Source organism: Lathyrus oleraceus, chromosome 5 (genome assembly GCF_024323335.1).
Source record: "Lathyrus oleraceus cultivar Zhongwan6 chromosome 5, CAAS_Psat_ZW6_1.0, whole genome shotgun sequence".
NCBI classification, from domain to species: domain Eukaryota; kingdom Viridiplantae; phylum Streptophyta; class Magnoliopsida; order Fabales; family Fabaceae; genus Lathyrus; species Lathyrus oleraceus.
The window spans coordinates 30,378,273-30,403,881 of record NC_066583.1 but is presented as its reverse complement, the minus strand read 5'-3'; the positions used below and the strand labels follow the sequence as shown (position 1 = coordinate 30,403,881).

At 34.3% G+C, this 25,609-nt stretch overlaps 1 protein-coding gene across 4 annotated transcripts; it reads right to left on the bottom strand.

Moving 5' to 3' along the window:
- Positions 1–17,964: 17,964 nt before the first annotated feature.
- Positions 17,965–21,886, bottom strand: LOC127082179 (probable prolyl 4-hydroxylase 3). Of its 4 annotated transcripts, none has more exons than XM_051022415.1 (8): positions 21,407–21,861; positions 21,225–21,300; positions 20,584–20,681; positions 20,377–20,474; positions 19,819–19,948; positions 19,536–19,723; positions 18,920–19,009; positions 17,965–18,350 (listed from the first exon to the last, which is right to left on the bottom strand). In XM_051022415.1, the coding sequence occupies exons 1-7, from the start codon at positions 21,592–21,594 to the stop codon at positions 18,936–18,938; spliced, it is 852 nt and encodes a 283-aa protein (XP_050878372.1). In that variant the 5' UTR covers positions 21,595–21,861; the 3' UTR covers positions 17,965–18,350; positions 18,920–18,935. The 4 variants fall into 4 exon arrangements, with proteins under 4 accessions (XP_050878372.1, XP_050878371.1, XP_050878373.1 ...); XM_051022414.1 differs by lacking the exon at positions 17,965–18,350 and having other exon boundaries at positions 18,511–19,009; positions 21,407–21,620; positions 21,709–21,886; XM_051022416.1 differs by lacking the exon at positions 17,965–18,350 and adding an exon at positions 18,511–18,723.
- Positions 21,887–25,609: the final 3,723 nt, after the last annotated feature.

Here is a 25,609-nt window from a genome sequence, read left to right as displayed (position 1 = left end):
CCTTCTCCCTTAGAAATCCATCTATCTTCTTGCTCCAAGCTCTTGGATCTTGTTTAAGTACGTACAGGGCTTTATGCAACTTGTACACCTTTCGTTCTTCGCCCTATTTCACATATCCAATTGGTTGTGCAATATAAACTTCTTCTTCGAATGGGCCATTCACAAATACACATTTCACATCCATCTAACACATTTACCAGTTGTTCATGTTTGATAGACCAACAACCAACCTGATTGTGCCGATCCTAGCGATAGGTGCAAAAACTTCATCGAAGTTGATTCCTTCTTTCTAAACAAATCCTTTCGCCACAAGTCTCGCCTTGTGTCAAGTCACTTCTCCTTTAGGATTCAACTTCACATTGTATACCCACTTCACATCGATTTCCTTCTTGTCTTGGAGCAATTCGACAAGTGACCAAATGTTGTTGACTTTGATTGACTTCAGTTCTTCGTCCATTGCTTTCATCCACTGCGAATCTTTCAATGCCTCAACTGCATTGACAGGTTTGGCATCTGCATAGAAAGCATAGTGTACCAACTCACCTTCTTCGTCAACCACATCATCTGATGTAATTACACATTCTTGCAACCTTGCAGGCATGTGTCTTGTTCTTTGAGGTTTGCTTGGGCCTGCTTCACCTCTGACTTCTTCCTGTCGAACTTCTCTTTCGACTTCAATAGCTGGTTCATCACAAAAGATTCTTACTGAATCTTTCTTAACATTCTCAGTCCAATCCCACTCCTTAAGCTCATTTATGATTACGTCCCTGTTGATCACCACTTGCTTATTCACTGGGTCAAACAACTTGTATCCTTCATTCGAATCATATCCGATCAGGATCATCTGATTCGACTTGTCATCAAGTTTTCTTCTCAACTGATCTGGAACATGTATATGTGCTATAGATCTAAACACCTTCAGATGACTCAAGCTAGGCTTGACATCAGACCAACATTCTTCTGGCGTGATTCCTTCTAGCTTCTTCTTCATACATCTGTTCAGGATATATGTCGCAGTCGACACAACTTCTCCCCATAATTCTTTGGGTAGATGCTTGCCTTTCAACATGCTTCTAACCATATTCATGATGGTTCTATTCTTCCATTCTGCGACTCAATTATGTTATAGAGTGTAGGGTGGCACCACCTCATGCACAATCCCTTCTTTCACATATAATGCGTCGAAGTCTTTCGACACATATTCTCCACCATCATCAGTCCTCAAAATCTTGATCTTTCGACTGTTCTATCTTTCGACCATAGATTTAAACCTGGCAAATACCTTGATCACTTCACTTTTCTTTTGGATCAGGTAAGACCATAGTTTTCGACTGAAATCATCTATGAATGTAACAAAGTATTTGTTACCTCCAATCAATCCACCTGGAGAGGACCACATACATCAGAGTATATGACTTCAAGAATTGCCTTCGACCTGCTTCCTGCATCCTTACTGAAGTTGTTCTTATGTTGCTTCGCTTACACACATTCTTCATATGCTTTGTTTGGAATGTCAATTTCTGGTAATCCTGAAACCATATTTCTTCTCTTCAAATCTCTAATGTCTTTGAAATTGAGATGACCAAGTCTATAATGCCATATCCATTCATCTCTGTTGGCTGTTGTTGTAAGGCACTTATGCTCCATCACATTAAGCTCAATCTTGAAGGTTCTATTTTGAGACATTGGAGCCTTCAAAATCAACCTTCCATTTTAGTCTAGAACTCTCATCATCTTGTATTCGATTGACACTCTGTAGCTCTTTTTGACTAACAACCTTATGCTGAACAAATTTCTCTTCATGCCTGGTATGTACAACACATTTGAAATTACTCACCTCTTACCATGTTTCCTCATAATCAGAACATCACTAACACCTTTAGTTGCTAGAGTGTTGTCATTTGTGAATTTCACCATGTTCTTCATTGAGGGCTTTATGTTGACAAACCAATCTTTCCTTCCAGACATGTGTGATGATCATCCTAAGTCCAAGTACCACCGGTTCTTGAATCTCTCTTCATCTCTTGTTGTAACCATTAGCAACGTCTCTTCTTCTTCTTCATGTTTCGCCAGCTTTGCATAAGTTTCTTGATTCTTCTGCTTTTCTAGACAATCACTAGAATAGTGACCATACTTCTGACAATTGTAACACTCAATGTGACTCTTGTCTAGCTTTTGACCACCATCTCTTCCTCTACCTGCAGCACCACCTCTTTGGTTGCCTTGGTTCCAGAGTTTTCTCAGATTCGCTGATTTCGACCATTGGAATTATTGTAGCCTCCTCTACCTTTGTTGCCATTCCATCTTCCTTTGCCTTTCCTTTCTTTTGCTGATTAAGCCTACAAAGTCATATCACTTTTTGACTTTCCTGCAGCTCTTTCAGTCATTCCTTGTTCATGAGATTCAAGCGTCCCTTAAAGCTATTCCTTTGTCAATTTTGAAAAATCTTTCGACTCTTCCATGGCTACTACCACATGGTCGAACTTTGGAGTCAACGACCTCAAGATCTTTCCAACAACAGACCTTGATGTCAACACTTTTCCACATACCTTCATTTGATTCACCAGTTTCGTAACCTTGGTGAAGAAATCAGTTATGCTTTCATTGTCTTCCATCTGAAGCAATTCATACGTTCTTTTATGAGTTTGTAACCTCACTTCTTTCACCTTCTTCGTGCCTCTAAACGATTTCTCCATAATTTCCCATGCTTCTTTCGCTGACTCTGCATCACTAACCTTTTCAAAGTTATCTGCATCAACATATTGATGGATTATAAAGAGAGATTTATAATCTTTCTTCTTCAATTCTTTATGTGCAGCCTTTTCTTGATCTGTCACGTTTTCTACAAGTGTTGTTACTCCTTCCTTCACAAGATCCTAAAGATCTTGATAATAGAACACAACCTTTATCTACTTGCACCAATTCTCATAACTGTTGTTCTTGAGAATCAGAAGATTTACTGGAAAATGCCCGTTTGGATGATTCGTTGCCATGGTGATTTTCTTCCCACAAATCGATTAAACCGGAGCTCTTGATACTAGATGTTGGAAATCCCCCAAAACATATGGAGAATTTTAATAAATCTTGATATACATGATTGTTATTAACCACACAATAGCAATGAAAAGAGAAGAACAATGGAGAAATAAAGAGTGTAAAGAATGATGAAGGAGAAGAAGAATTAAAATTCTACATAGTTTCTCTCTGCCCATAAACTGTGGAAAACTTTTTATTCACTTTGTAACTACAAAATAATGTGAATACAATGTTATGAATACTCTATTCACTTTATTATAAAAAATAAGGGTTACTCCCTCTATTTATAGATTTAGGCTAACTTGGACCTCAAGTCAAAGCCCAAAATAGCTAACACTACTAAAATAGGCCTAAGTCGAAATTTTGTGTGAAATAACATGCTTAGAGACTTCGACACACTAACACAACTTAACATACTAGGTGGTTCGACACTTCCTTGTTCCTGTCGAGCAATATGCTTTGACACAAGGAATTACAATTTAACAAGCAAGACCCAAAATTTTCTCAAAGTCTCTAACTATAAACTTGAGGCATGTGATTGTGAGATTGAGTTCCATTCAGGAGTCAGAAGAATCGTCTCTAATTTGTGGGTTATGTTTTTCTTTTATGATTTAAAGTAACAAATGTTTCAAATCTAAACAAAGCAACATTGTTGTTTTTTTGGTTTTGATTTTAATGGTTTAAAAATGAAGCTATTTTTTATCACGGTTTCTTTGACTACAAATGTTTTTTTTAGTTTGTTAAATGAAATATCATTAAGAATCTATATATCTGAAAGGGATATATATTGGAAAGTGTTTTTTACACACTAATCATTGCTCCTCCATTCTAGTAAAAAAAATCAAAATTACCTTTAAATTCGGAAATGTATTCCATTCATATTTAGTTTTTAGTCAGGTCTTAAGGTTATGCAAAAAAAAAAATACAAAAATGCATCTCCATGTAACTTATGCAGATGCATCTCCGAACTTTATGCCAAATACACACTAGAGTCTCTTCTCAATCCTTACTACTCACAAAACTCACACGCTCTCCAAACTCTTAAAACCTCTCAACTTTCAAACTCTCTCAACTCACAAACTCTCAAACTCATTCAACTTACTTTCAAGTTTCTACCATCAATATCTAATCGATCAAAGAACTCAATATCAAACTCACATTTGATGAATTTTTTATTTCTCTATAGTTTTTTGAACTATATATACATATGTTAAAATTGAGCATGAGGTTATGTAATAGGTAATTTAGTATGTTATTTAACTGAGCAATGTGTATGGTAAGTAGTTTAAATAATCAATCTGTTTTTTTGGATGCTTAATTCAAAGACATTTATGTCATTTTCGTTCTTCTGAGTTGTAGAACAATTTTGAAATGCATCTCCGATTTTTTTCAATATTTTGATTTGCAGAATCTGAAGATGCATCTCTGAATTTTTTTTATCTGCATTGGTTGTCGTTATTTCATTGTGTTTCATTTGTATAATGCTCGTGTAATTTAATTATAGACATTATAAATGATAACCATGATAGGTTTAGGCACAATAGAGTTGCGCAACATGCATCAGTTTGAAGGGAAAAAGCTCAATCATGCAGGAACCCGTAGATTCTAGTTCGGTTGATGGAGATGTGTCAACTTCTAGGGTTCATGCATCTCTGTCTTCGTCCTCGTAGAAGGCATGTGTTTTTGAGAAACAAGTGTGAGTTCTAAGCTCTACATTGCTTAGAAGGAGGTTAAACACTTTATAAGTAAGATGACTCATACATCTATCACCTTTAGGTTTTGGATGAATGTGTGGTGTCACTCTCGCTTGTTTGGATGGGTCTTTGATTTTTAGGTGAGTGTTTGATCCAATGTGTATGCTTCCCCCTCATGATGATCCATCAGTGGTATAAGAGTCGGGGTTCAAGTAAGGGACTGACTTATTGTGTCGAAAGTCTTCCTGACATGGTGGTTTGGTAGCGTGTTCCATTGAAGTGCCCATGACGAGTAAGGGTATCTGTCAACAGCGATACGCGCATGTGGATGAAAGAGCTTCCGCTTGAGGGAGAGCACAATGGATGGACTCACACTTTAGGAAGAGATTGTTGAGAAACAAGTATGAGTTGTGTTGTGAAACAAATGTGAGTTCTAAGTCTCACATTGCTTAGAAAAATGGAGGTTAAATACTTTATAAGTAAGAGGACCCATACACCTATCACCTTAAGGTTTTTGATAAACATGTGGTGTTCCTCTCATGATGATCCATCATATATCACCTCTGGATGCCCCCGAAAGCCCCACATATACATGTCGAGGCACCTGATGCATCCCAGGCACCCCAAGCACCCTAGGGGTTCTGAGGAGGTCCGTCCGACTTATCGCTTCTGCCTCTATATCTGGACTATGGTGTTAGGAATGTGTAGGACAAAAAGGTAAAACTCATTTGTATTCATTCTTTGAAACATATTTGCTATTATAATATTTCAAGTTTCTGACGATGATTTTTTTCTGCAGGATTGTGATGCCTTAAAATGCATCAATCATGGCTAGAAGATTGTGGGTCTGTCGCAACCTATTGAGCAGTGGTTTTAGGATGTGATGTAGTTATCTGCATTGTGAGACTTGTGCATGACCAATTATATTACGATTAACCATGGTATGTTGTCCGCGTTTGTAGAGAGATGATACTCTAAGACATCATCATTTTATTTTCCATATGATGAGATGTCCATCATACTTGACGATGTCTCATGCATGTTGCATCTTCTGATCATGTTGTTGATATGTTACATAGATGCCTAGATGAGGCAGAAACAACATTGCAGTACAGGAGGCAACGTAGGAACAGGGGGGTCGGGTCCAGCATATGCAGTAGTATATAGTATTTATATTAGGAACACTATTATCGTTTGTAATTTATTTTGACTTCATTATGGGTTCCAAATTTATTCATTTATATATGGCATTTGTATATTATTGGATAAGTGTATGGTTTAATTTGTATAAAACTTAATATTATAATATAGTTATAATACATCATCAATTACATCAGTGTATCTCTAAATCAAAATATAAGGAAATGCGTCTTTGAATCAATTTATGTCAAAATGAGGGTGTTTTAGTTAAAAATGCATATGGTGCGTATAGGATGAATCCGAATATACATCTCCGGACTAAATTTTAGAAAAATTATGGGATGAGACTCAATCAGTATGTGTTTTGGTGAGAAAATTGTGCGTCCAAAAATACATTTTTGAAATCTGAAAAGTATTTTCTGATTTTCTTAGGGTGTTTTTCCCCTACCTAAGATACAATTTCTTATATATTTAGTATTATAAATAGTACAAATATAGTTGGATGTATTCTAAAGATTCTTATTAGATTGACTTTTTTTATAAATAGTCTTTAGAATTTCACCATTTTAAAGATAAATATGTGAGATGTTGCGGATTCGAACTCGCTCCCTTACATCTAATTTTGTTGCATAGCTACCAAATTAGTTGACTTTACGGAACTATTAAATTGACTTATAAATAGGTATTTTATAAATTTTTATTAATATTTTTAATTATCTCACCTAAGAAATATCGCTCTGTTTTTAAAAATTAATCAAATATAAAGAATTAAATATATTAATATTTATTATTTAATAAAAAAATTATAAATTACGTAAAGATCCAAAAATATATATCAAATATATAAATAAAGTCATACTAAATAATATTTGTATCAACACTTTATTTTACTTTGTAGCTTTTGTCTAATTTATCTATTCGTACCAATTGACTTTATAAAATTAAATATATTTTTTGGGTTTTTTAAAATTATAATTTTAAAGCTTTTATATAAATTTTATGTCAAATCTATAATATTATGCGTAAGAGATTAAGTAGGTGGAATGGATCTATTGGAGGTACAGTTACTGTCATTAATTCAGTACCTCTCTAACTTACCACATTACTTTTCTCTTCTTTTAAGACTCTGGTGTGTGTTTTAAAAGAACTAGTGACCATTAAACAAAATTTTGTGTGGTTGGGAAGGAAAATTTGTTGGGTCGTTTGGGATATAATAAGTTTACCTAAAGATATATAGAGGTGGTTTGGGTGTCAAGAATTTAGAGTTTTTTAATTTAGATTTATCGAGAAAGTGAGAGTTGAGATGCTTGAAAGAAAATTATGCTATTTGGTATGATTTATTGTCTCAGAGATACGGCTCAATGACCGCTTATTTTTTGCATGACAACACCTAGGTGAATAATGCAAAGCTTTCATTGTGACGGAGGAACATATTGTCCATTGGTAGCATCACATATTCCTTATGGATTGTGAAGGTGAAAAAAATACATCAGAAAAGAGGTTGAATTGTGTATTCTCAAAAATCTATTTCACTATTGAACCAGAACCAGTAATTTCAGATTCTAAACAAAGTTCAGACTCTGATATTAAAAGTAAACCCAATAGCAAAAATATAAAATTCATAAATAAATGCAAGCAACACACAAAGATTATCCTCATTCTTCTCCTCAATCCTTGATCAATCAACCTTTGCTCAACCAATCTAGAAATAGACTTATACTCAAATCCTCAGACAAGATACTTTCTTGCTCGATCAACCTAGAAATAGACTTTCTTGCTCAAGTCCTCAGACAAGATTCTTATTTCCTCAATCAACCTAGAAAGAGACTTCTTTGCTCAAGCACACAAACAAGAGACTTCCTCTACTTTAAACAAAAGTTTAGTAAAAAAGATAACTACTATATTTGATACACAATCAGAAGTATAACAGTTGTGCAACAATCACAAAGGTTTTACAACCTCTAAAGATTTCTAAGATAGACTAAGATAAGAAATCTTAAGATCTTTAGGCAATAACAATTATAAGAAATAACAACTCAGCGTTATCATTAAGATCTTTCAAATGTGTTTAGATGTTGTAACCTTCCTTTAAGTCTCCAACTTCCTTTTATAGAGACTGAGAAAGAGTCATTGGAGGGTTTGAATATAACGAGGAAACTTAGTGAAGAAGTATGCCAAGAGAGGTGTTGGAAGCTAGCATCTAATATGAAGTTTTGTCCACTGAATAATAACATTACTCACAACATCTTTCGAAGTACTAGGTATCTACCAAAAGGTAAAACAGACCGAAGATGTCACATCTCTATTTCTTGAGTCTTGCAAAATGAAACTCTAGTTGACTTTATCCAGAAATCGGGGGTTTTGATAAGATAAGAATGCTTTGGTAAAGTGTACGAATCAGATGCACTTCATCCTTTCAAAATCTGAGCTATCATCAGAAGCTGAGTCTTGAGACCAAATTCTGAACCTTTAAAGTCTGAAGCCTTTAGAGGCTGGTGAATCACTTTAGATTATGATAATTGACAGAACAGAGGAAAGGTAGAATAGAATGGAGAAAATTATTTTATTAAAGAATATGAAAACAAAAAAGTTCCAGAGCTACTACTCCTCAGTTAGAGAAAACAATTCTCTCACTGTCCAAACCCTAATATGAAAAACAGAAAATAATAGCATACCTAGCTACTGCCCCATACACTCCTATTTATATGGGGAATACTAAACTAACTCCTATTTATTTGGAAATACTAACAAACTAACTGAGACTCCTATTTATTTGGAGAATACTAATTAACTGGGTCTTTCTTATTCTTTCTCATATATACCCTCCACTGTTTAGGCCCAAAATTATCTTTATTAACTAACTCATCCCCATCATCACTTGTGGGGTCCGATTCATTCCTATCATCACCCCCACCTACAACATTAACCTTGAATTAGGCAAACATTACTTTTTCACATATGCTAACAATCATGGTCAGTTTTATGTTTGTGATCTTGCACACTTAATCAAAATGTTAGCAAACTCTATTATTCTTTAAATACTTTGTTATCATAAAAAAAATTAAGGGCATAAACAAATTTTGTTTCAACCATTTGTTTCTAATATTAGTAATGTAGTTGGAGATGGTTTTGGTATTAATTTTTGAAAAGAAAATACTTCGGTAGGCTTACTTTGAAGGATGATTTCCCGTCTTTATTCTTCAAATCAACGACAAAGAATGTTGTTACCGGTGACATGGGAAGATGAGACTATAACAAATGGGTATGGGAGTTCAACTTAAGAGAAAAATATGAATTGAATGGTTTTCAGTATGTCTATTCTCATTACACGATACTGTACTTATACACAAGAGAGAGGATCATTTGTGATCCTAAAATAAAGGAGACTTAATGTACATGCTACTAATAAGGTAACAAATAAAGACCAAATCAAATATTCTAATCACATATGATTTGTATGGTTAATACTATTAAGTCTGCATTAAGTGACTTGTCTAACTCCCCCCCTCAAACTTGTGGGTGATGTAATTACTCCAAGTTTGTCTCTTAATAGATTGAACCTTGAGTGAGTGAGAGCTTTAGTGAGGCAGTCTGCAACTTGATCTGCTGTTGGTACATAAGCAATTGTGACTTCATTTTGCAGTACTTTGTCTCTGTTATAGTGCACATCAATTTCAATGTGTTTGGTTCTAGCATGCATCACTGGATTTGAAGCAAGAGCTTTGGCACTCAAATTGTCACACCACAAAGTAGGCTTTCTTAATTGGGGCAATTTTAACTCCTGCATTAGTGAGCATGTCCACGTGATTTCAGCTGCCAAATCTGCCAATGCTCTATATTCTGACTCAGTTGATGATCTTGATACTACCTTTTGCTTCCTTGAAGACCATGATACTAGAGTTTCACCAAGGAAAACACAGTGCCCTGCAATTGATTTTCTATCGTCTATGCTTGTTGCCCAATCTGCATCTGAGAACCCTGTGATGTCTAGATCAGTTGATGTTTTGATATGTAGGCAGTGATCAATTGTACCTTGAAGATATCTGAATATTCTTTTTATGCCTTGCCAATGGTCCATTGTAGGACAACTCATGTACTGACTTAATTTGTTGACAGAAAAAGCTATATCAGGTCTTGTGTTGGTTAGGTACTGCAGTGCTCCCATGGCTTGTCTGAATAGAGTTGCATCTTTCATTGGTTCCCCCTCAATGGTAAATTGTCTACCACTTACCATTGGTGTTGGGCAAGCAGCAACTTTTTCAAAGTTAAATCTTTTGAGCAAGTCTCTAATGTATTTGGATTGCTTTAAGTACAAGCCACTACTGTTTCTTTGTACTTCAATTCCCAAAAAATAGTGTAATTTGCCAAGATCCTTTAATGAGAACACAGTGTTTAACTGTTTGATAAAAGCTTCCAGAAATTTGTTATTGCTACCTGTGATGATGATATCATCAACATAAATGAGGAGAAAGGTAGTGTGATCAGTACCTTTGAGAAAGAATAGTGAAGTGTCACTTTTGGTGTTCTGAAATCCCCAACTTAGCAGTGCATTTTTTAGGCTATCATACCATGCTCTTGGTGCCTGTTTCAAACCATAGATTGCTTTTGAGAGTTTGCAGATGTAATTTGGATGCGTGGAGTTGAGAAATCCCTCTAGTTGATGCATAAAGACATGTTCTTTTAGGTAGCCATTTAGAAATGCATTGTTTATGTCCAATTGTCTGATGTCCCAGTTGAGATGAACTGCTACTGATAGGATAATTCTGATTGTGCTAGCCTTTGCCACAGGACTGAATGTTTCATCATAGTTTAATCCAGCTGTTTGTTGAAAACCCTTAGCAACTAATCTCGCCTTTCTCCTTTCAATGGATCCATCTGCTTTGTATTTGGTTTTGAAGATCCATTTTGAGTCAATGATATTTTCTTGGCCTGTGTATGGTACTAGATTCCATGTGTGATTGGACATGAGAGCATTGTACTCATTAGTCATTGCTTCCTTCCAAAGTGGACTAGTGAGTGCCTCCTTCACATTTATTGGTTCAGTTTCTTGTATTTCTGATTCACTGAGGCCAATGTAGGGTAACTTTGGTTTATGAATCCCTGCCTTGCTTCTAGTGCGCATTTTGTGAGTTGCCACCACTTCATGTTGATAACTGATGTTATCACTTGTTTCAACAGTGTCTTCATTTGATGCCATGGTTTCAATGTTGTTTTCCTCTACATTGATTGAGTCACCTTCATCTTGAATAGTGATTTGTTGCTGAGTATCAGTACTTGTAGTTGGTGATTTGTTGTCTTGACTTACAGCTGGTGTGGGAGTTTCCTGATTTGCAGTTGCATCTGTTTCATTTGTTGGACTCAGATTATCATTACCTGCACGACATAGAGGAAATAAACTGTATAAATGGTCAGTATTGTTTATCTTTTCCAATGGCCTTTTTGTATTGAGGAAACCATCATGAAAAGGGAAGTGATTTTCATTGAACACAACATGTCTTGAGATAAAAACTCTTCCATGGGAGTTGAGACATTTATAGCCTTTGTGAGAGTTGCTGTAGCCTAGAAAAACACATCTTGTGGTGTGGAATTGCATTTTATGTTGATTGTATGGTCTGAGACAGGGATAACAGGCACATCCAAAAGGTTGTAAGGCTTTATAGTCAGGTTCCTTTTTGGTGATTAGGGTGTAGGGACTTTCATTGAAATTTGTTGTTGAGGGCAATCTGTTGATCAAGTAGACTGCAGTTGAGAAAGCATCCCACCAGAAGGACATTGGCATTTTGGCCTGAGCAAGTAGAGTTAAGCCTAGCTCAGCAATATGTCTATGTTTTCTTTCAGCTCTACCATTTTGTTGGGATGTGTATGGACAAGACATTCTAAATTGTATGCCTGCTTCTAATGCTTGTTTCTGAATTGGTTTGAATTCACCACCACCATCACACTGGATAGTCTTTATCTTTTTGTTCAGTTGATTTTCCACCAAGTTTTTAAATTGAGAAAAAGCATGTATGGTTTCAGATTTATGTTTTAAGGGAAAGATCCAAGTAAATCTGCTATAGTCATCTATGAAATGGACATAGTATTTAAAACCTGAAGTGGAATTTATTGAGGAAGGACCCCATACATCAGTGTGAATCAAATCTAATGGCTCGAGGGCATGTGAGCTAGAAGACTTAAATGGTAACCGATGCATCTTCCCAAACTGACAAGCTTCACAGAAGGTAGGGTGGTCACTATCACTAGGTGGTGTCTTGATCTTGCAGTTCTTCAAGACTTTGTCAAGCACTTTATTGTTGGGATGTCCAAGTTTTCTATGCCAGCTTTCCTTGACTGAAATGTAGGCACAGGGGTCATTGGACTTATTATCTGATCCTGTGAGTTGGTACAATCCATCTTTAAGTCTCCCTCTTAGGAGTGTCTTCCCTGTCATTTTGTCCTTCACAAAGCAGCAATCAGCATCAAACTCAACAGTGATGTTATTATCATGAGTTAGTTTTGATATACTAAGCAGATTTTTGGTAATGTTTGGTACATACAGCATGTTATGCAATTTAAGTGAATTTAGGTTGGATGTACCAGTTCCAATAATATCCAGCTTAGCACCATTTCCAACAACAAGAGAATTCTTACCATTATGCTCAGTTAAATTTTCAAACTTGTCTGTTTGATGTGTTACATGATTGCTTGCACCACTGTCAAAGTACCACTCATAGTCTTGTGCATAGTGAGGTGAGGCCAGATATGCACTGTGTGGACCACTTTTGTTTGAATCTGTTGATGAGTTTGAGTATGATTTATCAAACCTGTAGAAGCAATTCATTGCTATATGACCTGTTTTGTTGCACACTTGACATGTTGGTTTGAACATTCTTCCTCTGCCTCTGCCTCCTCTATGATTTCTGAAATTGGAAGCTCTCCAATTTGAATTCTGTGTGTTTGGGTTGAACTTGCTGCCTTTGTATTCAGTTCTGTTGGCTACATTTGCAGAAGCATTGAGAGACATGCTTGTGAGTTTGTTGAGTTGATCGAGCCTGCTTTCAAAGGCTAAGAGTTGAGCTTGTAGATCAACCCAAGTGAGTGATGGCTGATCTGAGAGTTTGACTACTATAGGGTTGTAGTCAGAGTCCAAACCATTCAGAATTTGAATGATTAGATCTGAGATTGTGACTGGATTACCTGCAAGCTTCAGCTGGTCAGTTAGTTTTTTCATCTTAGTCAAATACTCCTCCATTTTTAGATTTCCTTTTCTTGTACCATGAAATTCGGATTTCAAGTATGTGATCTGAGATCTGGATTGAGCACCTGCCAAACTTTGAGCCTCATCCCAAAGTTGTTTGGAGCTTTCACAGTGCATCAACTTTGTTGCAATGTCGATGGTCATTGAATTCAATAACCACCCAAGCATCATTTGATCATCTGCCATCCATTCTTCAAAGCTTGGATTTTTGGTTTTGTTTGAACCATCAGTGATGATGAGCTCTTGAGGACATTCCTTTGTTCCTAGTATATAGCCATCTAGTTTACAACCCCTAATGACAGGTAAAACTAGTGATCTCCACAAGGGAAAATTATTTCTGTCCAGCTTGACAGAAACTGTTGTTGGTAGCTCATTTTTCTTTGAGTTTGCAGCGGTTGTCATTTTTAGGGTTTTAGTGGATCTAGAGCTTTCAGAGCTTAAAGCTCTGATACCAAGAGAAAAATATGAATTGAATGGTTTTCAGTATGTCTATTCTCATTACACGATACTGTACTTATACACAAGAGAGAGGATCATTTGTGATCCTAAAATAAAGGAGACTTAATGTACATGCTACTAATAAGGTAACAAATAAAGACCAAATCAAATATTCTAATCACATATGATTTGTATGGTTAATACTATTAAGTCTGCATTAAGTGACTTGTCTAACTACTTAGACAGATTTTTCGTCGACAACAAAAGTCATGACAGAGACAAATCTGATTTTGTTACTGCCAGATATCAGATTGAGTTTAGATTGAGTTTGGAGAGGAAGGATATGAGAAAGTGGATGTCGAAAAAGTCAGGTTTGTTTACTGTAAATTTGACGTATTGTTTCCTTCAATGCAGACTGTTTTAGAGGCTATTGATGATTATACTCTTCAAGTTATTCATAAGTTATGGAAGAATGAGGTACCTTCAAAGTTGAGTATTTTTTGTTGGCGGTTGTTGTTAGCAAAACAAAACTGCCTACAATAGGGACTTTGGCTAACAAGGGAATCATTGATAATCCTCATGAATTAGCCTGTGCTTTTTGTTTTACGGCGGTATAGGATATCAACCACCTTTTCTTTACTTGTGATTTTACAAAGAAAGTGTGGAGTAGAATTTTCAAATGGTGGCAAGTGGATTGTATATTATTTTAGGAGAGATGGCATTATTTCAATGCATTTGGATCTTTGCCAAAAGACAACATCAAATCTAAGGTTAGGCATCTAATATGGATGGTGGCCCCTTTGAGCATTTGGCAATTAAGAAATAACATTATGTTTGGGGAGATTTATCAAAAGTGTCACAAACAGTGGATCATATAATTTATTTTTCTTGGTATCAGTTCATAGACCGTGTAGGGATTAATTCTCTTTTTTGTTTTTCTGATAGGGATTAATTCTCTTCTTTTGTTCTTTCTCATTGGTGTAATAATCCTTTAGCTTGTTTCAATGAAATTTAAAGTGATTCATGAATGGTAAGGGTTAAGTATGTCTTATACTCCTTATTAATTTATTTGTTGCTTATAAAAAAATGGTTGACATATATACAAAACAAAGCTATTTTATGTTTAATTCTCTTATTTTTAACGGAATTGGTCTTAGTTTGGCCCAACTAATTGGAATGTTTGTGTTTAACACAAAAAAAAGTATTTTTCATAACTACTAAAGTTTAAATTTTTTTACACATTAGATAATAACATCATTAGACAATTCGTCTTCACTTTTGTCACACTTATTTTGCACTTTTTTTTTCTTTTTTTGGTGGAATGTATCAAGTTATTACAATAGTATAACACAAAAAGGACATTTGAGAGATCCAATAACAAGTTATTGTAGTGTACTCCCCCCTCAAGAAATATATTTAATATCGTGTGGATCATTGGCTCAGATGTTAGATATTAAATAAATATTACACTATTAGCTAGTTCAGTTTCACTCTCCACATTTGACTCATCATCATAAAAGATCGTAGTATATCACTTCTTCTATTTCCCAAGAAAGTTGGTATATTTAGTCGGAATATGTCCAAATCCTTCACATTCATAACATTGGATTCTTTTGTGTTTGTTTTATTTTTCCTCATCTTTTCCTTTGCGTTAAGGATTAAAACCTTTAGAGTTCTAAGACAGGTTGTCTTTGACATTATTTGTCACATTATTCTTTGATCTCCTATAAAGTCTTCTCATGACCTTTCAAAACCTTTTGGCTAGAAGGGAAATGAATTCAGTTAAGTTTTCATTTGTATCGCCTTCAAATCGGTCATCATCTTCTTCAACCTCAGCTTTGAACGCCACATTCATACTCTTTTCACATATTTGTTATTGACCCCCATCTCAAAAGTTAGAAGAGATCCAATCAACTCATCAACGTTTAATTTGCTTACATCTTGTGTTTTTTTATTGATTGTAATTTTCATATCAAACCTCTTTGGAAGATATCTAAGAATTTTTCTAGTCAAATTTTCTTCTAATATATTTTCACCAAGGGCAAAAGAGTTGTTGGCAATGTAACAGAGGCGAACATTGAATTTAGTAATGGTTTTGTCCTCCTTCATCTTCGGGTTTTCAAATTTTGCTGTGAGTAGTTGAAGTCTTGACATATGAACTTTGGATGTACCTTCATGAGCAGTTTCAAGAGTCTCACAAGCCTATTTGGCACTAATGCAAGTGTTAATAATTCTAAAGATATTCTTGTTAACTCCATTATAAATGACATCAAAGGCCCAAGAATTGCAAAGTTCTTATTCATCTTCTTCCTTTAAGTAGTCTTTCTCAGGCTTCAAGGTTTTAGTGTTGTCTTCAACTGTAACCTTTGGAGGAGTTCATCCATTTATTATTTTTTCCAAGTCTTGTTGTCGATAAACTTGAGAAAGGAAACCATGTGATCATTCTAATAATCATAGTTTGTACCATCAAGAATTGATGATCGATTTACAGATCCTTCTTCTTTAGCATTGTCCATCTTTAACATAATGTAGAGAAAACCTTATAGCTCACTCAACTAGAACAAGGTGTTTGCTCTAATCCCAACTCACTCTTAGTAATCAAAAGTACAAATCATTCTTATCTAAACTCTCTCAGTTCAATGTCTTAGACCCCTCTCATTTTCACTCAAATATTCCCAAGTGTTTGTACAATAACACAAGTACATGACCGATAAATCACTAATACTAATCAAATACTCTATTCTCAACTTAGAAAATCAACCCATGAATAGAGTATTACAAAACAAAATACAAAGACTCAATAACAAACAAAGACATCAAGCTAAATAATGCAAGGTCCGGATCTTCACTAAGGATAACACCTCCTTAAAATTGCAACAATTGTCCGACTAGAAAGCCTAGTAGGATTTTTGGCGTGAAAGCGTCTGGATCTAAAAAGTGTACAAAATCAATTTTCATAATGTTGATTGTGAATCTTGATTGAAATAAATCTTGATTAAATCTGAATTTGTCATGCAAATGAATTCTAATCTTGCTAAAACAGATTTAGGATGTCTAGTATAATGTCAGAACATTTGACTTAACTTGGTGTTTTCCAGTAATATGTTATGAACCACTTTGAGACAAAATATTTCTCATCTCGATAAAACATCTTGCTTCATATATATTCTACAAAATATTGTCAATCACATATAATAATAGTAGCGTTTACAATAAAACACTACAAAAGTTTTCTAGCTAGGATAACTTTGACTTGGTTTGGATTTTTCACAAATCATCATAAACTTTATTAAAAACTTATAAAATAGAAATGCATTAAGAGTAAAAGTATTTTAAATCAACAAAATTGAATGCTAGAAACATAATGTGAGAAATTGTCATCATGAGGTATATTTTATAGATCTCCAAATGTTTCGTTCATTTTTTTTTTTTTTGCATGAATGGATTATTGAAGATGTATCTTTGCACTTAGAGGATGAGAATTTGTTTGGGCTCAAGCAACATTGTAATTTTTAGCCTCAATTTCTTTTTCATCATGATTAGAAGTCATTTTCAACTTTTCATTTGTTATTTTTTTGGGATTTATAATCCAAACTTGTATGAATAAATTTTTCATATGCAAGGCCAACGCCAACGAAGAGAGTCGTCTAAACTTATCCTACACTTGAACAAAAACGCTCCTATAAAAGAATCATAAAGAAGCATAAATATTCTCTTTTGTAGGTCAATAACAATAAAAAAGGTATAGTGACGCTTCAAAAGCTTTTTATACCCTGTTCGTGCATTGAGGATCATTCGATCACTCCGCACTGCCAACAAATGAGATCTCGAAAACGGTTCAAAAAGCACTTAAGTACTCTAAAAAAGGAGAAATGTCATTATTGACTAGTATAAGGTACATGTCAATAACTCCCAACGAAGTGTTACCCCTAGCAAAAGAGGCATTAAATGTGTGTATTCCCAACAACAACGTCCCATCAAAGAGCCTCCACGTCCACAAATCTCGTGGCTGAGTAGAGATGTGTGTTACAAACCCTTGTTCTGCAAAACAAAAGCATGGGCTTGCGAGACAACTATTTTAAGCCGCCCACAAGATTCAAAGAAACGGAATCCCAATAACAAATGAACGCTTTTCTCCGAAGAAGTCGATAATATCTCACGCAAGTGCTCTTCCCATCGTCCAGATCAATCAGACGACCAACTACATCTCACACCACACCACACCACTTCAATTGTCAACCCTTTCTCTCTCGTTCAAACATCATTTTTTTTATCTCAAACTAACTTGAACTAACTTGAGCGCTAGAATGTTAACCATGCAGATCAACCCTTTCTCCACTGCATCAGAAACTTTGAACCACCGCAAACAACTCCACATTCATCCTCTCCGATCAATTCCAATTCCAACACGGAACAATATTTAACAAATATTCAATTATTGTCGACCCAATATTACTACATTTCAACAAAACTCTCGTTTGATTCAATACAACTTTATTAAGTGAAAATTGCTAACTAAGTAAAGAGATAGTGCTTACATTGCCACTCTTCTCTAGAAGTATACAAATAAAACCAAGTATAACTTACATATATCATATATCTCTTTTCCCTTTTCTGTGTATTATTATCCACATTATTCTATTATTAGAGGAAGAGATCTTCTAACTTTTGGGTGAGAAAGTCACTTATTTTTCTCTATCACCCACTCATCCATCTCGTCCTTAACTACTCATGATTTATAAATTCAAAGTCACCAATCCATATATTTCCCTCAAAGTTACAGGATTTATTTCTGTAGCAAAAAGCTGCAAATTAAATGCAGAACAATGTTTAGAGTGTGAATGAATGAGATGGATGATTACAAAACAAATTCAAAAATGGTTTGATCATGGGAAAATAAAATTGAAAGCGTTTGAGCTCATATTTTTTTGTACAAAGCTTATGCTAACTAATTTTACATAAATGTGATTCTATGAAGCACCCAACACATTCATTTTCGATTACAAGACTAATTAAATCGTCGATGCGGATACCATCACCGCCACTGCAACATGGCACCATCACTATTACAATCAACATAATCCACTACCGATGTGATTGTCTGCTACCTTTCCACTTTAAAAACATGTTCTCAAACAATCTTACCAAGTTCTTTTTCTCCTATCCCTAAAGCAGTTTCTAAAATAAAAATCATCAGAATACAATAAACCCCAGTATATCCATCCTCCTGCTCAATCCTATATATCTAGTCAAAACATAACTGAGAATTGAGATATTAGGCACAAACTTTTCACTTAATATTTTATAAATGATCATTAAAATTCTGACCCATATTTTAGTAGAACAATCAACTCGTCGTAGTCTCTACAAGTACCTGCACAGGCAAAGCCTTAAACTTTGTACTCCTCAAGATGCATCCACTTTGTTGAAGACCATTTATTTCCTTTAATTACCGGGCAACCGCCTGAAAGCAAAGATTAATGAATTAACTTCATCAATCATAAAATCCAATGGAATGTAATATGAGTTCGAATGACATGGCTATAACATTTTCAACATAAGGACCACCATACTGTATAAAACTTTACGGGAGAGGTGGAAATAGAGCATGGATGCATACGATTAAACATCAGCAGTATATATGAGGACCGTCAGAACCTAACTGTAGAAACATGTCTCATGATTCAAGCAGTGTTGTCAATGGCAGATGGCGGTCCATGGCAGAGAGCCAAAATCCTGCCATATCAGCCACTTTGTGGAACATCATAGTAGATTATGGCAGAAAACCCCGCAGTATAGGTCAATATTTATCATTACGGCGAGCCCAAAAACCGCCACTGATATCTGCCATGACCGATATTCGATAACACTGGATTCAAGGCGATCAAAAAATGGGTCACTCTGACGTCTAAACTTGATATGCTATACTAATAATTAATATTTGCAGCTGAACTAGTTACAGTTTTTATTAGTTTTTACTAGTTTCTAACCATGTAAACTAGATGCATCTAGTGTGGCATCTGGCCTCATGCTCCAAAACAGCAGAGCATCACCCATTTTTGCTTTCACTGATAGACCCTTTCTAGCACATTCAGATAAATCATTCCACCATGGCACAGAACTAAAGTTGGCCTTAGCAGCAGGAAATACGGTCTCACCACCTTCTTCAACGTCAGACCTGCATAAGGAGTAAAAACAGGGATCGAAGTTTGTATGCAATTCCATCACAAAGCACACTGCAAAACCAGTAATGGGAAGAGATTAGGGGTTTACAGATACATAAGAACTGTTGCAACTCGTTGGCCCCCATTCTTAGTGTTGAACTCATCAAGGAAGTAATCATAATGAGGCTCATATTTCTCCCCAACTCCATAGTGAAGAACCTGAAGTCCCTCTCCATTCTCTGCATATTTAAGAGTTAAACAACATTGAATGAGAACAAATATCAAGCAATCAATCATGTCGCTGCATACAAAGGTTTAGAGCTACTTGGCATAAGCAACAATGTCAAGAGTTTAGATTTGGGAAAATCATGAAAACGACACTCATTTGTGAAATCAAGTTGCATTCGACATCACCTTAAATTTAGTGTTTCACGAGAGGACCAACTATCGACATTAGCACATTAAGATTGTCTATCACTTAATTAGAAAGAACAACTTATCTAATGTTTCTCACTAAGTTCTTAAGAGGATCTTGAGTAAGTTTTTATATGTAACAAGTTTGGAGCATTTTGCCCACTAATTCAATATATGTGAAGCAACAAAAAGGCTAAGAAATGAAGGGAAAGAGACAAGCAGGTAGACATAGGTCTTACACAAAAACTCGTACCTACTGGTATGAAGGTAAAGTCCGCAATTCTTTTTTCAATATTCTGGATAGTTTTGTCCTTTCCTCTCTTCAAAAACATTCCTGAACTAGTTCGAACCCTACAAGCAGGGGATATATCTAGAGTAATGCATTACCACTAGACACTATTCTCAAAAATCTGATCTACAATTATTGGAACTAGTACAAAAAACACAAGCAACGACAAACCTGCTTTCTGTACTCTTTCCGGTCTTGCTATCAACAACACTTGATTTTTCCATGAAAGGCTTGGCAAGATTGATCATGTACTCACACTCTTCTTTAGACTGTTCAAAATGATAGGCAGAACGGAAATTTCAAAACAATATAAATTCCAATAGTTTACTACAACAAAAATTCAAAGAAGTAAACTAAGAACGCGTTCATTTCAAAAACTAAAAAAGAGTAAGATCTCTCATTCAAACTCTCGAGCCTTTCAGAAAGTTCAAGTTTACCGAAATCTGAATATTCCATATATACATGAATACCTAGATTTTCTTCTATCTTCATATAATTTAGTTTTCCATGAGCCTAACCTATGCTTATAGACATTACATGTGCAATTTTATATCATAATTACAGTACTCTATTCAATACTTGAAGATCTTAATCATCCATGATAAACATCTATTCGCCAACTGATCTAAAAGGTTAAAAAAAACTAATATATCATAATTGAATTACTCTATCCAATACTTGAAGAACTTAATCATCCATATAAACATTTATTCCTTAACTGATCTAAAAGGTTCAAAACCTAAACACACAATCTATGAACACTGTTGTGATACATTATTATAGATCCACAAGAAATGATGACAAAAACTGACCAGAAAATTGTGATAGATAAAAGCTCTCGGCTCCCAAGAAAGAATCTCAGTCCACTGCTCCTTCCTTTCCGCCAAGCTGAAACCAATTCCGGAAGCGGCAATTACGAAATACGAAAGATTAAACACAATTCAAATCAGAATCAAACAGAAGAAGAAATGAAAAATTAATCGAATCAAATCACCTTTCAGAGGCTTTGCGTCTGAAGGAACTGAGATCTGTAGTTGAAGAATCATCGCTTGTATTTGGAAGATAAACAATTCCGAGCGCAAGGAGGAAGATGATGACCAGTGTAAGCATGAAAAGAGTCCAGAAAATCAGCGTAACCGTCGATAATTTCTTCCCGTGTGAACGTAACTTTGCTTTCGCCATGGTTTTGAAATAGCGTTGAAATGAATCTGTTAGAAAACCCTAATCAATAGATCAACGATAATCGTGTGGTTAATCAAGTCTTGATTGACTTGAGTAGCTACAGTCTCTACCTACCAAGAATTGAAATATTTCCCCGCTTCTTGTGCTCGTGAATCAATGTTTTTTTAAGCGTAGTTATTATGAACTGAAATGTAATGGCGTTATCATGTGTCTAAAATTTAATGAGTTATGTGCTTGACTTTAATTTTCTTACTTTCTTCTCTCTATATATAACTGCACTGTCTATACGGCTTTTGATATTGAACGGCTGCAAGCAAAACCTTCGATTTCTTTCGGATATGTATATTTCTTTAGGATATGTATATGAATTTAATTGAAATACATTCATAATATAAAAGGATTTTACACCGTCAATTAATTTTAGATGTTGAATATTAAAAAAAAATTGATTTTTATTTTAAAAATCTATAAAGTAATGCAAACGGGTGATGGTGATGAATTGACAATGTAAAACTTTTTATATTGACAGTGCATAGTAATTAATCTCTCTATATATATTGAGAATGTATTAAGTATAAGTAGTGTGGATAATAGTCTCACATTGGTTGACAATGTGGAGATTTGAGCATTTATAAGTGAGAGAACTTACTCACCTATCACCCTAAGGTTTTAGATGAATATATGGTGTGTCTCATACAAAGACTCATAGTAAATTTTTAAGGGTAATGTTAACTTGTGCCATATGGGCAAGTCTCATAGTAGGGCACAAGATAAAACACTCACTTATAGAAAGTTTTTATTAAAAAAATCAATTATAAAATTAATTTTATATCTTTATTAAAATCAATGCACAATTTTCAATACAAAAATATTTTCTTTAGTTCTTATCTTATGTCCCTAGGACACAAGTTAGCATTACCCAATTTTTAATTCAAACAAAATTTGTTTCTAATTTTGATTATTCTTGTTGATCGATATTACACGTAATGTCACGTGTATTATTTTAATTGATATAATATGATTATTTAATTTTGGTTAAATATATTTTTTCTTCCCTATCTTCGACTTGAGTTAAGTTTCATTTTTTAACTTTTAAAAGAGTCATTTTAATTTCTTAATTCGAAAGGATTCCCTCTGGTGTGAATTTGGTAGGAGGGGAGAGCAGTGTTGACTTTTTATATATATTTGATTTTTTATAGTGGGGTTAAAAATCTCCTATCCACACATTACATGGGAGAGGATCCTCACCCACACAATGTTGCATTGAAGTTATTTTCAACTTTTGAGACTAGTTGCCTCTTAGTTATTTTCAACTTTTGAGACTTGTTGCCTCTTTGTGTTGTTATTGTAGCCATAGATAGTGAGATTTGTAACTCTGAACACATACATATTAATGATTCATGTTTTAAAACATATCGAAATCAGAGAAAAATATTTGATTTAAGGTTTAATTCGTTTAATCGATTAGATTTACGGTTGAACCGTTTGTTAAATAAATTAATAATATGAAATTAATTTTATAGATATAAACACAATCGTATGTTCATAATTTAATAAAATAAACATTTCAAAAATCTATTACAAACTTAATACAACAATATCAATATGATATATAATAACACAACATAGTTAGGGGTGGTAAAGCGGGTCGTCCGCCTTAAATCCGTCAAAAAATGGATGGGACGAACATGTTTGGCAAGTGAAATTGTGTTTAAAAATCTAGGCCGCCTCGTCAAGGTGGCGAGCTGGCGGACGATGGGTTTATTCGTCTTTTTATTTGTTTTTTTATTTTTTATTTTTTTAATAGATTAATAAATTTATTTTTAATTTTAATTAGACTTTTTAGTTAGTTTTTAGAACAATTTTTTATAAAACATCTTTTTAACAAATTTTACTTTAATAAATATTGTAAGTGTTTGATATAAAATTTTACTTTATATAAAATATTGTCATCAATAAGAGTTAATCTTTAACCAATCAAAATAAATATTTTAAGTGTTTGATAACTAGGTTGGCAGGTTGGCAGGTTAGGAGATCAATCCACCCCTTTTTTTACGGATATAAATCGGGAAGGATTTAAGGTAGGGCAGACTGAGCGGGTAGGCGGACACAAAATCTCAACCCAAGTGACACTTTATGGCGGGTGCACGAGACAGTCTGGCGGGCCACGATCCATTTTGTCACTCCTAAACATAGTTGTTCACTTAAATTCAACTTTTATTTAAGGATAATTTGATTAAATCAAAAAATTAAAATAAAACAAGTTAAATTAATTCGAACCAAAATTAAAATAATAGATCATTATAACTAAAATAAAATTTAAATAATTAATAAGACTTAAATTAAATAAGATACAATTATAAAAAATAAACAATATAACATACTTAATTGAACGACAATAAATAAATTTGAGTTGAACGACGACCAACAACTTATAATTGACAACAAAAACAATTTTGACTTGAATGAAAATCAATATTGAGCTGGACAAATGTGACTATGTTTGAAAGAGACGGTGTGATGATGATGAAATATGGTTGGAAAAAAAACTATAATAGAGTGATAGAACTTAGAAGTTTATATGGTTGTAAAAAAAATAAGGATTTTTTTTATAATTGAAGAATGTTATAAGTTTTGATATTGACATATTAAACTTTATCAAAAAATTTATCAAAAAAAGATCAAATTGATGCATTTATTTGAACCTGACAATTTTACAAATCGGCTTGGGTTCTTTGTTTTGAACGATTCAATCCGGTTTTTTCGATTTTATTCCGGTTTTGACCCACTAACAATTTTGAAAGGTTGGTCAAACCAAATTTAGCTCTAGTTTCCAATTCAGCCGGTTGAATCAGCAGGTTCGATCCGATTTTTAAAATATTGTCAATGATACCATTGCAACCCATGTTCCTTACTACTCCCTCTCCCAAAATAAAAAAACTAAGAGTTTTTCAAAACAAACATTTTTTCTCTAAATAAAAATTTCTTTACATTTTCAAAGCAATGTCAATTAATTTTTATTAATTTTACCTCTAATAAATATTGTCTACACTATTTTCAAACTATTACATCATATTATATCTTTATAACAATCAATAGTAATTAATAACAATTTTTTTAAATTGTTATATTTAATTATTCTATTATTATTTTTCTTAATCTATGTGAAACAACCTTAATAGCAGTTTTTTAAAATTGTTACATTTAATTATTTTATTATTATTTTTCTTAATCTATGTGAAACAATCTTAAAAGACTTTTATTTTAAGACGGAGCAAGTAATGATTTTAGTATGAATCCATTTTGCTAAATTTGGAGAGGGATGCGATGAAAGGAAGTCTAAAGATTATTCAACTTGAGCATAAAGGTTGGATCTATTTTGCTAAATTTTGTTGAATTTAGGTTGTGCATAAGTTTCTTCTCCAGTAGAAAACAAATAAAAGACATAATTAGCCGCCAAGTGAAGGAGAAGAGCGATCCAAAACGCAACGGAATTTAAAACAAATTCTCCTTTAGTGATCCTTACGAATGAGCATGATCAGTGATAGAATCGTTACCTCTTGTGGCGATTGAAACATTTGATGCAGATCTAAGGAGCGATCACGAACATTGAATGGTGACAACACCTCTACTCAATCCACACGAACGGATTCTTTCAATCTCAGTGCTAGCTGCTACGAATGAAAGCTTTGAGTGAGAGAGAGAGAAACGAAATTGCAACTGCACAAATGCTTCTGCATAAGGGTTCTATTTATAGAACCACTTGTGTGGGCTGCAAACTAAAAAGCCCACTTAAGTGTATGTGACCCATATCTTATATTATGCCAAAATCACTTAAGCGCGTGGTACCTTACCATATTTCGTATTCTACTTAAGTACATTGTACCTTACGATGTTCTACAATTCACTTAAGTGCATCGTACCTTACGGTGTTCCTTGGTTACTCTATCTCTCATCAATTTGTCCTTTTGTGTGTGACCCTGCAGGTTTTCGCGGCATTGGCAATTATATTAAA